The sequence below is a fragment of the Neoarius graeffei genome, chromosome 4, assembly GCF_027579695.1.
Source record: "Neoarius graeffei isolate fNeoGra1 chromosome 4, fNeoGra1.pri, whole genome shotgun sequence".
NCBI lineage: Eukaryota > Metazoa > Chordata > Actinopteri > Siluriformes > Ariidae > Neoarius > Neoarius graeffei.
In genome coordinates this window covers 3293088-3305956 of record NC_083572.1, presented here as the reverse complement: position 1 = coordinate 3305956, position 12869 = coordinate 3293088, and the positions used below count along the sequence as shown (strand labels likewise).

Below are 12869 nucleotides of genomic sequence, written 5' to 3'. Positions count from 1 at the left end.
CTCCAGCTTGCCTGCGACCCTGTAGAAGGATAAAGCGGCTAGAGATAATGAGATGAGATGAGATGTTCATTTGAGCACAATGAAACTCTTTCTCGAGTTTCTCTCTTCTGTATTTAACCCATTTGGGGATGTTAGCAGTGGCGTCTGTTACCGAGGAGCGGGGGGGGGGGGGGGGGGGGATGTTATGTGTCTTGCCCATGGATGTGTTCATTCACTCCCCCCATGCACACATTGTCCAGCTGAATCAAACTGGTGACCTTTTGGTCACAAAGCTGCTTCTTGAACTTCCATCCATCCATTATCTGTAGCCACTTATCCTGTACAGGGTCACAGGTGAGCTGGAGCCTATCCCAGCTGACTATGGGTGAGAGGCGGGTTACACCCTGGACAAGTCGCCAGATCATCGCAAGACTGACACATAGAGACACACAACCATTCACACTTACATTCAGACCTACAAGTAAGAGCCACCAAATAGCCTAACCTGCATGTCTTTGGACTGTGGGGGAAAATGGAGCACCCGGAGGAAACCCACACAGACACGGGGAGAACATGCAAACTCCACACAGAAAGGCCCTCGCCAGCAACTGGGCTTGAAACCAGAACCTTCTTGCTGTGAGGCGATAGTGCTAACCACTACACCACCGTGTCACCCCCATCATCTCATTTTTCTTTTAAAAGAAAAATGCAGCTTGTCAGTTTACCAAGAACCCACAAAGCATAAACTCTTCAAACTCCTCTTTCAAGAAGGTTGTCACAAACTGAGCAGGTGGACTCGGATGCAGGTGCAGCTTGAGTTCTTTCCTGAATACCGCAGGCGTAATCATGGCAAGAAAAATCAATACTTGAAAACTAAATGCTACGATATTGCTACCTGCAGGATGAAAAAAAGCAGAAATAAGCATCGCAGGATGATAACCTACTGTTTTACTCAATCAAAACATCTGCCCTTCGCTGTTTTCATCTGCCCTGTCAGACACTTTATAGATTCCCTTTGAGAGGTGTTCCTGTACCCAGTTTACTGCTTCCTGTTTGGTGCTGAACAGAGCTCATCTATTGGTTGTTGCCATGACTGACACTGTCCATGTCAGTATTTGCATGAGCCAAGACTAAAAACATCTGGTAATTTGAAACACAGCTGATTTTATTTGAATATCAAGACGAGAATAAGACTGACAACACTGGTTCAGTTAACATTGATTTATACTTTGGAATTGTTATCCAGTAATTTTATCATGGTGTTTAATTCTTGTTCCTGCCCAGACTTCCTCCACACCCTCACACAACAGGGTTCGACAACCACAAAGCACAAACTCCTCTTTCCTGAAGATGGCATATGACGTGGTTACAGCTTTACCTCTGACTGTTACAAAGCACTGACACTGGAGACTCCTTCCATGAATGTTTAGTAAACATCACCTTTACCAGAAAAATTCACCATATCAACAATTACACAAGGTTTTTTGTTTGTTTTGTTTGTGGATGAGAGGATGAGATGAGAGCTGTTTGCCAGCTGTCTCTGCTGAAAAAGAAAACTTCCTGCTCGAAACATTAAGAATCAGAAGAATAATGAATGTTGTAATAATTCAGTTCGAATAGTATTTACGAACACATTTTACACTCATCGGGAGCTCCATGTATAAATCCATAATTTGCAGCTGCACTACGGTCAGCGGAACCGTTATAGAAAATTAATCAACACCTTCGTTCTGACCAATCAGGATCCAGAAATCAGCAGCGCTGTGGTATACATTTCTTTATTTGTTTTTGTTTTTCCATGAAAACAATTAAGTTTCCCAGAAAATATGTGTTCAGAAGGACTGGATGTTAAAGGAAGGACTCAAATGTTAAAGAAGCAAAGTCTTCATGAAGCAAACAAGCAAACAAATCGATATCCGTATAAAATAAATGAATGTTGAAAGTGTGTTTAGCGGTTACAGGAAGAAGTGTTGTGTAAGCACTACAGAGCGTGGTTGTGTTTTCTATCGTGTGTGAAGTCACAGTGTTAAGAATCATTTCTTATTTCTAATTATCCTCAGTCATCTGGGTGGCCTTTCTCGCAGTACGCTGGAGGACTTTCCATGGGTGCACTGCTCATGGCGACAGCGTTCATTGTACTGACCCCCTGTAAAATAAATAAAGAAAGAAGGAAATAAAGAAATGGAGAACACAGTGTCTGTATTCTCAGCTATGCTTCGTAATGGTGTAAAGAGTAAATGATGGATCACAAAGAGGAAAAACTGTTGGTGTTGGTCATACACCATGTAGACCTTGAGATAGCCTAGTGGTTAGGGTGTCCGCCTCTCAACTGGGAGATTGTGAGTTGTACTTACGGTCGGGTCGTGTGTGTGTGTGTGGTGACGATTAACTGAAATGGCCGAGCTGCATTACTGGAAGATGTCGCGCACTCTGAGGAGATGCTCTTTCAGTGAGCTTCACTTCCACAATTAAAAGATTTATAAACTTCTCTTCCTCATTGAAGATGGACTTTTCAACCAAACAGGCGTGTTGGGATTTTATTCAATCAAAAAAGATCAATCAAAAAACTAAAATGTGTTTGGTGTGTAAACGTGACTCTGGATTCTTCAGTGCTGTGGCACTTCATAACGGCGTCCTGCAGGTTTCTCTTACCGGCTGAGGTTGTTGTGCTGGATAGGAATTGACCACAGGAACACACATCTCAGGGTTCTGAACCACATTGACGATGTTCAGCTGTTGGACACAATCACAGAGCTTCAGTTACACAATAATAAAATATACGCATCACAACAGTTCAAACTGTTCACTACACTTCCAATACTCGATATTAATCCCAGTGAAATATAAAGGTCACATTCGTTGCTGTCATGAATCTCAGAACATGGCTGAACCAGATTCCATTTCCTAATAGCTACAGACATTTCCTGGCTCAAGGTCACTGTGCTTCTAACACTGTGTGAGTGTTCAAGCAAACTTGGCTGTCTGAAGCCAGAAATAAAATGAATATTTGCTGAAAGCTGTCTACAAAAATGGACAGGAAATTAAAAAATGGAAGGAACGTAGAGCTTCACTGAACAGCTGACCTTCTATTCCAGTGAAGGCTTTTTCACCGGGTGGGTTTAATCAGTGAAAGATGTAACCGAGTGTCCAGACAGCTGAGTTAGCTTGGAGCTGAGCTCTGATGAGTTTATTGGGAACAGACAGTAGCAGGGCAAAGCATGTGTTCGGATATCAAATCAAGCAATCATGTCTGTTTATCAGCTTGCCATCTCCTGAGAATGAAAGCTATGTGACACATGACAATATTGCATCTTTTACTAAAAAAAAAACAACTTACAGTTGGTTCACTAGAGCAGGTGGCTTTGCAGGTGAAAGCTGAAACTGCAATAGAGACGGTGAACTGGAGCACAGAGAAAACCAGCAGAACGCCGGTGATTCCATGGCGATAGCTCTGAAATAAAGATCCACCATCACAAAAAAAATACATGTCAAAAAGTCTTGCGACTTAGTCACTGCTTTGTTTGTTTGTTCAGAACTGTATGTTTTTGGATTAAAATAGGCAGAAATATATATATATATATATATATATATATATATATATATATATATAGGGGGCAGCATGGTGGTGTAGTGGTTAGCACTGTCGCCTCACCTTTACCCCTGCCAACTTTCTTAGATGACATTATGTTTTTTCCTCCATCAGTTTGATGAGATGAGATGAGTTTTCTTGTTTGTATTTTTTTTGCTTGTTTGTTCCCAATGTAACTCAAAAAGTAATGAACAGATTTGGATGAAATTTGGAAGAAAGTTGATCCATGGGCTGAGGAACAATTGATTAAATTTTTATCCAAATCCAGATATGTATGTATGCGGATCCAGGATTTTTTTTTTTTTGTTTGCCTGTTCCCAACATAACTCGAAAAGTAGTGAATGGATTTGGATGAAATTTGGTGGACAGCTTGAGCATTATCCTTTGTTCAAGATATGATTTTGATCTTGATCCAGATCAGGATCCAAATTCTGATATAATCAGTTGAAATCTGTGTCTTCAATAGTCCTATACATGTATGGATCAACGTCCCAGATGAGTAAACATCTCGATATATTATGTGGCTTGGCAGAGCCGTTCTCGTTTTATTTGGATTGTTTTTAATTTATTTTATTTGGGTATTTTCTTCCATTACACACCTCATGCTAAAATAGTAATAAATAAATAAATCATACCACTGCAAGATACCAATTCCTGCAATCATCCTCTCTATAGTAGCAGGATCTGTACACTGGGGAAATCACCAAATCTATGGAAAGTATGATGATGGCAATTCCTGCAGCTATCGTGCTCAAAATATTGACCACCATAGTGGCTTTCACCTGAGGGGAAAAAAAGAGTAAAATAAACAAATAAAAATTAAAAAACCCATCAGACCCCAGCTAGTTCTCAATCAGAAGCCATAAAAATCCTAGAAATGAAACTCAAACTGAAGGAACAAGTGCAAACTTTTAACATAAATGTCCATCAGCAGTCGGCTCATCCACAGTAAGACTTTTTTTATAATTACAAAGTGATTTTAGCGAAGTACTTTCTGTTAAACATGAAAAATTTCTTTATGGATTTAAATTAAAATTGTTTAATGATTTATTGATTTATTTTTTGAATCAAATACTTATCTGAAGCGGTCTGTCCTGTTTCATTTTACTAGCTCCATTTACAGTGTCTTACATAAGTATTCACCCCCTTCTTCAATGTTTTACCCATGTTTTTCATATTCTGAGATGAAATATAAACACAAATCAAATGTAGGACTTTTATCAGAAATGTTCTGTTTCTCTGGAAACTTCACGTAATTCACTCCATCTGCCATGAACGGACTGCAGTCACTCCCTGAACTCTGATACAGTACATGGTTTCTAATTAGTGAGAGGATTCATATTCATATCCATGTTCAGGCAAATGACGATAACTCAACCTCTCCCCAATTAAAATCTTACTCATGAATTGTTCTTCTCGAATCCAATATTCCACACCCTAAAAAAAAATCCTTCTTAGGGTTCTTAAAATTTGTTGTTTTTTTCCAACATGGACATCATCCGTTTTCTTGGACTCATAATATTACATATCTATAAGTGGCAAAAGTATGTGAACCTTTGCTTTCAGTATCTGGTGTGACCCCCTTGTTCAGCAATAACTGCAACTAAACATTTCCGGTAACTGTTGATCAGTCCTGCACACCAGCTTGGAGGAATTTTAGCCCGTTCCTCCGTACAGAACAGCTTCAGCTCTGGGATGTTGGTGAGTTTCCTCACAGGAACTGCTTGCTTCAGGTCCTTCCACAACATTTCCATTGGATTAAGGTCAGGACTTTGACTTTGCCATTCCAAAACATTAACTTTATTCTTCTTTAACCATGCTTTGGTAGAACTACTTGTGTGCTTAGGGTCATTGTCTTGCTGCATGACCCACCTTGTCTTGAGATTCAGTTCATGGACAGATGTCCTGACATTTTACTTTATAATTTGCTGGTATGATTCAGAATTCATTGTTCCATCAATGACGGCAAGCCGTCCTGGCCCAGATGCAGCAAAACAGGCCCAAACCATGATACTACCACCACCATGTTTCACAGATGGGATAAGGTTCTTATGATGGAATGCAGTGTTTTCCTTTTTCCAAACATAACGCTACTCATTTAAACCAAAAAGTTCTATTTTGGTCTCATCCATCCACAAAACATTTTTCCAAAAGCCATCTGGCTTGTCCACGTGACTTTTAGCAAATTGCAGACGAGCAGCAATGTTCTTTTTGGAGAGCAGTGGCTTTCTCCTTGCAACCCTGCCATGCAAACTATTGTTGTTCAGTGTTCTCCTGATGTTGGATTCATGAACATTAGCATTAACCAATGTGAAAGAGGCCTTCAGTTGCTTAGAAGTTACCCTGGGGTCCATTGTGATCTCGCTGACTATTAAATGCCTTGTTCTTGGAGTGATCTTTGTTGGTCGACCACTCCTGTGGAGGGTAACAATGGTCTTGAATTTCCTCCATTTGTACCCAACCTGTCTGACTGTGGATTGGTGGAGTCCAAACTCTTTAGAGATGGTTTTGTAACCTTTTCCAGCCTGATGAGCATCAACAACGCTTTTTCTGAGGTCCTCAGAGATGTCCTTTTTTCGTGCCATGATACATTTCCATAAACATATGTTGTGAAGATCAGACTTTGATAGATCCCTGTTCTTTAAATAAAACAGGGTGCCCACTCACACCTGATTGTCATCCTATTGATTGAAAACACCTGACTCTAATTTCACCTTCAAATTAACTGCTAATCCTAGAGGTTCACATACTTTTGCCACTCACAGATATGTAATATTGGATCATTTTCCGCGATAAATAAATGACCAAGTATAATATTTTTGTCTCATTTGTTTAACTGGGTTCTCTTTATCTACTTTTAGGACTTGTGTGAAAATCTGATGATGTTTTAGGTCATATTTATGCAGAAATATAGAAAATTCTAAAGGGTTCACAAACTTTGAAGCACCAGTGTACTCTTCATTTTACTGTGGCTTGTTAAACTGTGACTACAGGTCACATTTCAAAATACTGCAGGAGCAGATGGAATTAATAGCGAAATTAATTAGTAAAGTAAATGAAAAGATAGAAAGCATTAATTTAATTCATTCAGCAATTCAATAAAGAATCGATATAAGACAAACTGCTTTTCATCCGTGTGTGTGTGTGTGTGTGTGTGTGTGTGTGTGTGTGTTTCCACACGAAAGAAGGTAATGCTGTTGGTGTAAAAATGTTGTTGGTGTTTACCTACCACACAGTGATTCAGTTTGTTGTTTGCTGCAACAGCCAGAGAACCAGCGCTGATGTGCTGCAAGTGCAGAAATATATATATATATTTTTCCCCTGAAACTGACACTGAATAATATACACATAAAAGTCAAGAAAACTGAAGAAGCCTTACAAACAGTGAGCCCCAGAACATGACTCCAGAAACCACGCTGATGCTGTCAGGAAAGATTGCGAGCACGATACCAAACAAGATCGTCAACACACCGACCATTATTTGGACAGTCTGTGGTTAAAAACAAAAAAACAGAAACACACAAATAAACTTGCAGTATTTTTGCAAACTATATTCATGTTTCTTATGCAAAGTATTTGTAGTGAAGAACAAATAAATGATCACACTCGGTAGACGTATCAGACGCTCGCTTTGAAAATTGTGCATGCAGACGATCATCTAAGTTTCCAAACCTGTCATTGATTCACTCTTTAATATTTTCTATTGTCAATACTCTCATTAAAAAGCTTATAATCTCTGCTTTCCACAGAAATGTATCTGGTTAAGATCTCAGTACTTTGGGAGTAACAGCAGGTTGAAGTCGCTACAAAAGAGTAAAAACTCTGCTCGCGGGACGTCGGGAAACTCATGATGTTTTTCTTTTTGAGTCACGGGAAAGCAGTCAGGCTCTCTCTCTCTCTCTCTCTCTCTCTCTCTCTCTCTCCTGATCGGTTTCCCACTGGATTACTCGTCAATATCAATCAGATCACTTTTATAGCGATGTTCTCTCGCTCTCACTCTTTCTGATGAAGGATTCAGCAACATTTTCCCTCTGCTAGTTTTGAGACTTTGAAGTGAGTTTTCAGAGCTTTACCTACTTTTTTTTTTTCAAATCAAACTGATTCATGTAAATAAATAACTATTATAGAACAAAACTTGAGTTGTTTTGATGAAAAATATTGAGATCTTAGTGGTTGGAGTGAGATTTTAAGAAACGTAAGAGTCAGTTTCAGTTCAGTTAATGTAAATTGTTTATTGGATGTAGATCAGACAGTTTTTTCGAGGTTTGCCTTGAAAGCTGTGAATATTAACCGAAATAATCATTTATATTCTTTCATATAAACACTAGTCAGCCCTACTGAGAAATACAAAGACATACAGAGCATAAAGAGGGGATTAGAAATAATCTTTTATGACTTTTTTATTTTGATAGAGAATGGTAGATGTGAGATGTTCAGTGCTTATTGATGCAGATTTTATAATTAACATTGATTTCTCCTTCTTTGTGATGTATAAATGAGAGTTACGATCACCTTTATACTGCACAAATAAAGCCATTTGGTGAAACTTTGAAGAGGAGAGCATACCGATTTAACGTGTTTACCTAATTAGCATAATTAATACTAATTGAATATTAATTTCCATAATTCTTTTTTCATTATTTTTTTCAAATATTGTAGTCACTATACAACCATTTATGTGCTGCCAATTTCCATGTAAATATCTTGAAAAATAGAAAAGTTAAACGTAAACGTAAATGTCTTCTTCCGCTTATCCGGGACCGGGTCGCGGAGGCAGCAGTCTAAGCATGGAAGCCCAAACTTCCCTTTTAGAAATAGAAAAGTTATTAAGAAAAAAAACCTTTTGTTCTGACTGGATGTGATCCTCATACAGTTTTCTAAAAATTAAACCATTTCTTCATCCTTTGATTTGTAATATCTCAAGAACGGATAAACATATTTTAATTCTGTAAAAAGTCTGTTGTTCTGCATTCAATTCTGAATTCAATGAGACAAGTTTCAAGTTGCACTATTTGGATTTAATTTGAATTTTCACCTGATATGCCCAACCACACTCATTTACATCACCGAGCCAAAACATGATGACCGTCACAGGTGTCCTGTAATGACGGCACGTGTCAGTGTGTACGATGTACTCGACTCGACGGTAAGTGACAGTCGGTTCTTGGTGTCGATGGGTTGGATATGGGACACGGTGCTGAGGGTAATGAAGACAATCCCATCTGCTCCAAACCAACAAGAGTGCTACTGGAAAGGTTACTGATGATTAATGATGATTAGGAGGAATGAGACACAACACACTGCTGACTATGAAGCTGTGTATCTGCAGGACCAGTCACCGACCCCATGCTGACCCTTGTGCCCTGAGAAAGCATCTACAATGGGCATGAAAGTGTCAGAACTGGACCTTGAAGCGATGGAAGCAGGTCACCAGGAAGCACCAGGATGCACAATGTGAAGAAGAAAAGCTGGTGTGATGCTCCCTGGGGTCCTGCATTCACCTCGTACGTTCCTGAGGACCAGGTACACCCCTTCACTGCACATTGGAAATGGTTTGAGGAACATGATGAAGAGCTCCAGGTGGTGTCCTGGATCTGCTGATAACGTCTTGCTGCCAGACTCCACAGCACACCTTCAGAGGTCTTGTTGTAGATTCGTTGTCTCAGTGAGTCAGAGCTGTTTTGGCGGCACGCAGATGACCAACAGCAAATTCGACAGGAGGTCACGCAGTTTTGGTTCACTGTTGTGAAGGTTGTTTTCATTTTAGTTTATTTTTTATGTAATAAAATGGAAAGGAGATATCAAATAGTCTCAGAAAAAGTTTATATTTTTTATGTTATTTTATAATAATATTTACAGAATTAATTAAAAATGTAATCAGATATTTTATGAATGTATGAATTTCATTTAGGCTTAAATGTATTTTTATGTGTCATTATTATTTTTAAATATATTGTAATTATATTATAATAATTATTATTGTTTTGTTTCATATCTGGTTACACTGGGTTAATTTATTTTTTTATTTTGAATTACTTTTTTTTACTGTTTGTTTTCCTATTTATTTTATTATTCCATATTTGTGTATTCATTTGAGAGGTTAAAATATTTTATTCAGTAATTTAATATGAATAATATGAATTATGTATTTATTTATTTGTTTATTTATGATGTAATTGTATAACTTACTCCCAGAGCTTTCGGTTCTCCTTTCAGGAATTTCTGCAGTGGGCTGATTGTCTGAGAGGGATTTTGTCCGGCTGTAGTCGGGGCTGTTGATGAGGGAAGAACCTGAGTGACGATGGTGTAGCCACTTCCCACATTAGTGAGCGGGATCGAAGCGCTGGCCATCTTTAATAAAGCACCTCTGTGTGATTAATCTGTGAACAAAAAACACGTTCACTATCAGTGTGATGGGATAATGTGAGACGAAAATGTTATTTCTTGGTTCTGTACAGGTTTTTAAATCAACTCCAAGAGTCTAATGTTGTTCCTGAGGCTTTAAAGAGAAAACCATGTTTATATAAAGTTAGAAGAAGCAGAAGAAAAAGGAGAAGTGGAAGAAAAGGAGAAGTAGAACAGAAGGGTGGAAAATTTGAGGAACTGTATTTTGTTACTGGGCTTTCAAAGAACTTGTTGCGAATCTCAAAGGTCCATTCCATGTGTGTTTTAAAAATAGGGACATAAAGACAATACACTATTATTTTATTATAACACTGACGGAAACATATAAAATAAGGAGTCTTCTTTGGCCCCCTAGAAGTCACATATGTGTGTATATTTGTGTTGTGGCCCAAGTGGATAAGGCACCATACCATAAATCCAGGGACCTGGGTTCAATTCCAACCTGAGGTCATTTCCTGATCTCTCCCTGTCTCTCTCTCCCACTCATTTCCTGTCTCTACACTGTCCTTTCCAATAAAGGTGAAAAAAGCCCCCCCCCCCCAAAAAAATGGCTTAGTTTCATCGTATCTCAGATATATTGCTTTTGCTGGATGATGTAACTGAGGAACTGTCTGAACTTTATTTGGTGTTAATCAGAGTCATTTTACTTGATGGCAGGTGTGAACCCAAAAAGACTGAATGCTGTCATTAAAGCAAAAGGTGCTTCAACAAAGTATTAGTTTAAGGGTGTGCACACTTATGCAACCAGCTTATTGTACATTTTACTTTTTATGTTTTATCCCCAAAAAGATTTGTTTGTTTTTTAATTGAATTGTACAGGTTATAGGTGGGCGGCACGGTGGTGTAGTGGTTAGCGCTGTCGCCTCACAGCAAGAAGGTCTGGGTTCGAGCCCCGTGGCCGGCGAGGGCCTTTCTGTGTGGAGTTTGCATGTTCTCCCCGTGTCCGCATGGGTTTCCTCCGGGTGCTCCGGTTTCCCCCACAGTCCAAAGACATGCAGGTTGGTGACTCTAAATTGAGCGTAGGTGTGAATGTGAGTGTGAATGGTTGTCTGTGTCTATGTGTCAGCCCTGTGATGACCTGGCAACTTGTCCAGGGTGAACCCTGCCTTTCGCCCGTAGTCAGCTGGGATAGGCTCCAGCTTGCCTGCGACCCTGTAGAAGGATAAAGCGGCTAGAGATAATGAGATGAGAGGTTATACGTCACATTAAAGCTAGGAAAAGTTTTGAAATGGTTTATCATGGTCTCATTTTTTGTACATCTGAAAAACTTATCATTTTACCGGAGTGTGTAGACTTTTATATCCACTGTATTCCATTCAGCTACTCGCCTTCAACTCGTTCAGTATCATGCTAGCTGAATGGAATATATCCGATAGACCATGAAAAAAAGTCAGACATTATTATTTAAATATGTCACTCATATGCGTGATGTATTTTGTCTGAAAAATGCAAGTTTTTCAACATGAGAAGATAAACTTCACATCTTCAATCCAACATGTGATTTTCTTTTTATTATATCAACACATTCACAAACAAACAAACAAACAAACAAAAATTTTATTAAAACAATTCCTCGATTTCCTCAAGAGTGATAATATTGAGACATATGTTACTCAATATCCTGGACATAGTTTCTATGGAAAGTACGAGTGGTGAGAGGACTTGTGTGAAAATTTGATGATGTTTTAGGTCATATTTATGCAGGATTATAGAGAATTCTCAAGGGTTCACAAACTTTCAAGCACCACTGTATGTGTTGAAATGGTCACAGGTTTTCTGATATTCATGTCTCTGAGCTGGGAAGCTTAAAGCTGATAAATTACAGTGAAGGAAGACCTTGGAAAAGGTTCTCAGTTTAAGTACGTTTAATAAATAAATAAATAAATAAATAACCACACCTCATCACACCTTCTAAACGGACGTGGATCAGAGGCCTGAGTGCAAAGAGTCCTTAGGTGGGTTTGACGACTTTTTTTTTTACATTTTTTTCAACATATTAGACGTGACCTTACATTAATTTCATCAGATCAAGTCAGTTGAAAATATTTAATTTTTATAATCAAATGCATTTAAAAGTAACTCCGGAAAACTTTTTTTTTCTTCTTCTGTCTGGCTACATCCATTTTTAACCAAGACTTTGACATATTATTTATACTTTCACTTCAGTATCATTTCTCAGTATTGTGTCCAATCCTGAAAATAACCATTTTATTTACACTGAACTTGTCATTTGAGGTAAAACTATGGAGTAAAATTCTACACAGTCACCCAGTTTGCAAGACAAAACCACAAAAGAAGCCATTTTAAAACATTTTTCACTCCTTTACCTCTCTTTAAAGAAAACACTGATCTGCTCCTGTTACATGTCTGTTAAAAACAATAGAAATCATTTAGTTTAATAAAGACAAAAAGGCTTATTTTACCTCCTGTCCTTTAGCAGTGCAGTCTCTCTCTCTCTCTCTCTCTGCGACTAAACACTTTCATTTCGTCAGTGTACCGTTATCCTAAACTCCTCCTATTCTTCAGAAATGTTTACAGTTCCAGTGACGCAGATTTCCTGCCTCGAGATTGAGCCGAAATACAAGACCCGAATGAAAAAAGAAAAGAAAAAAAATCCCACAAAGCAGTTGTGCAACCAGATGTGATGTCTGAACATGACACAGAGCTCCAGAGAGAATCAAAGCCAAGCCTGCTGTTGTTTTTGTTCCACAGAGCAGAAGTATTTCCAGCAGGAGCAGAACGATTACCATCAGCACTGCCTAGAAACATGACCTGGAGTAAACTTTAAAAGACCACAGCAACAGGAACATGACTGTAATGATAAATATAACTGCAAGCAGGGATTCGTGGGCCAAAGCACTAAGGGTGCACAAAGGCCTGTTTCATGAGTGAGTGC

General features: G+C 38.6%; 1 protein-coding gene across 1 annotated transcript; it reads right to left on the bottom strand.

Moving 5' to 3' along the window:
* Positions 1-1123: 1123 nt before the first annotated feature.
* On the bottom strand, positions 1124-12571 carry LOC132884739 (membrane-spanning 4-domains subfamily A member 12-like). The gene is made up of 8 exons (XM_060918637.1): positions 12397-12571; positions 9758-9948; positions 6948-7058; positions 6798-6854; positions 4204-4350; positions 3317-3430; positions 2632-2712; positions 1124-2125 (listed from the first exon to the last, which is right to left on the bottom strand). Exons 2-8 carry the CDS (start codon positions 9917-9919, stop codon positions 2036-2038), a joined length of 762 nt encoding a protein of 253 aa, XP_060774620.1. The 5' UTR covers positions 9920-9948; positions 12397-12571; the 3' UTR covers positions 1124-2035.
* Positions 12572-12869: the final 298 nt, after the last annotated feature.

What these genes read in the sequence shown, in the direction of transcription:
- LOC132884739 (XM_060918637.1), bottom strand. Translation starts at nt 9,919, where the DNA reads ATGGCCAGCGCTTCGATCCCGCTCACTAATGTGGGAAGTGGCTACACC. An exon ending in ACAAACTGAATCACTGTGTG is followed by an intron (nt 4,351 to 6,797) that starts GTAGGTAAACAC and finishes TTTTCCCCTCAG; the next exon opens with GTGAAAGCCACTATGGTGGT. An exon ending in GGAATTGGTATCTTGCAGTG is followed by an intron (nt 3,431 to 4,203) that starts GTATGATTTATT and finishes TCTTTATTTCAG; the next exon opens with AGCTATCGCCATGGAATCAC.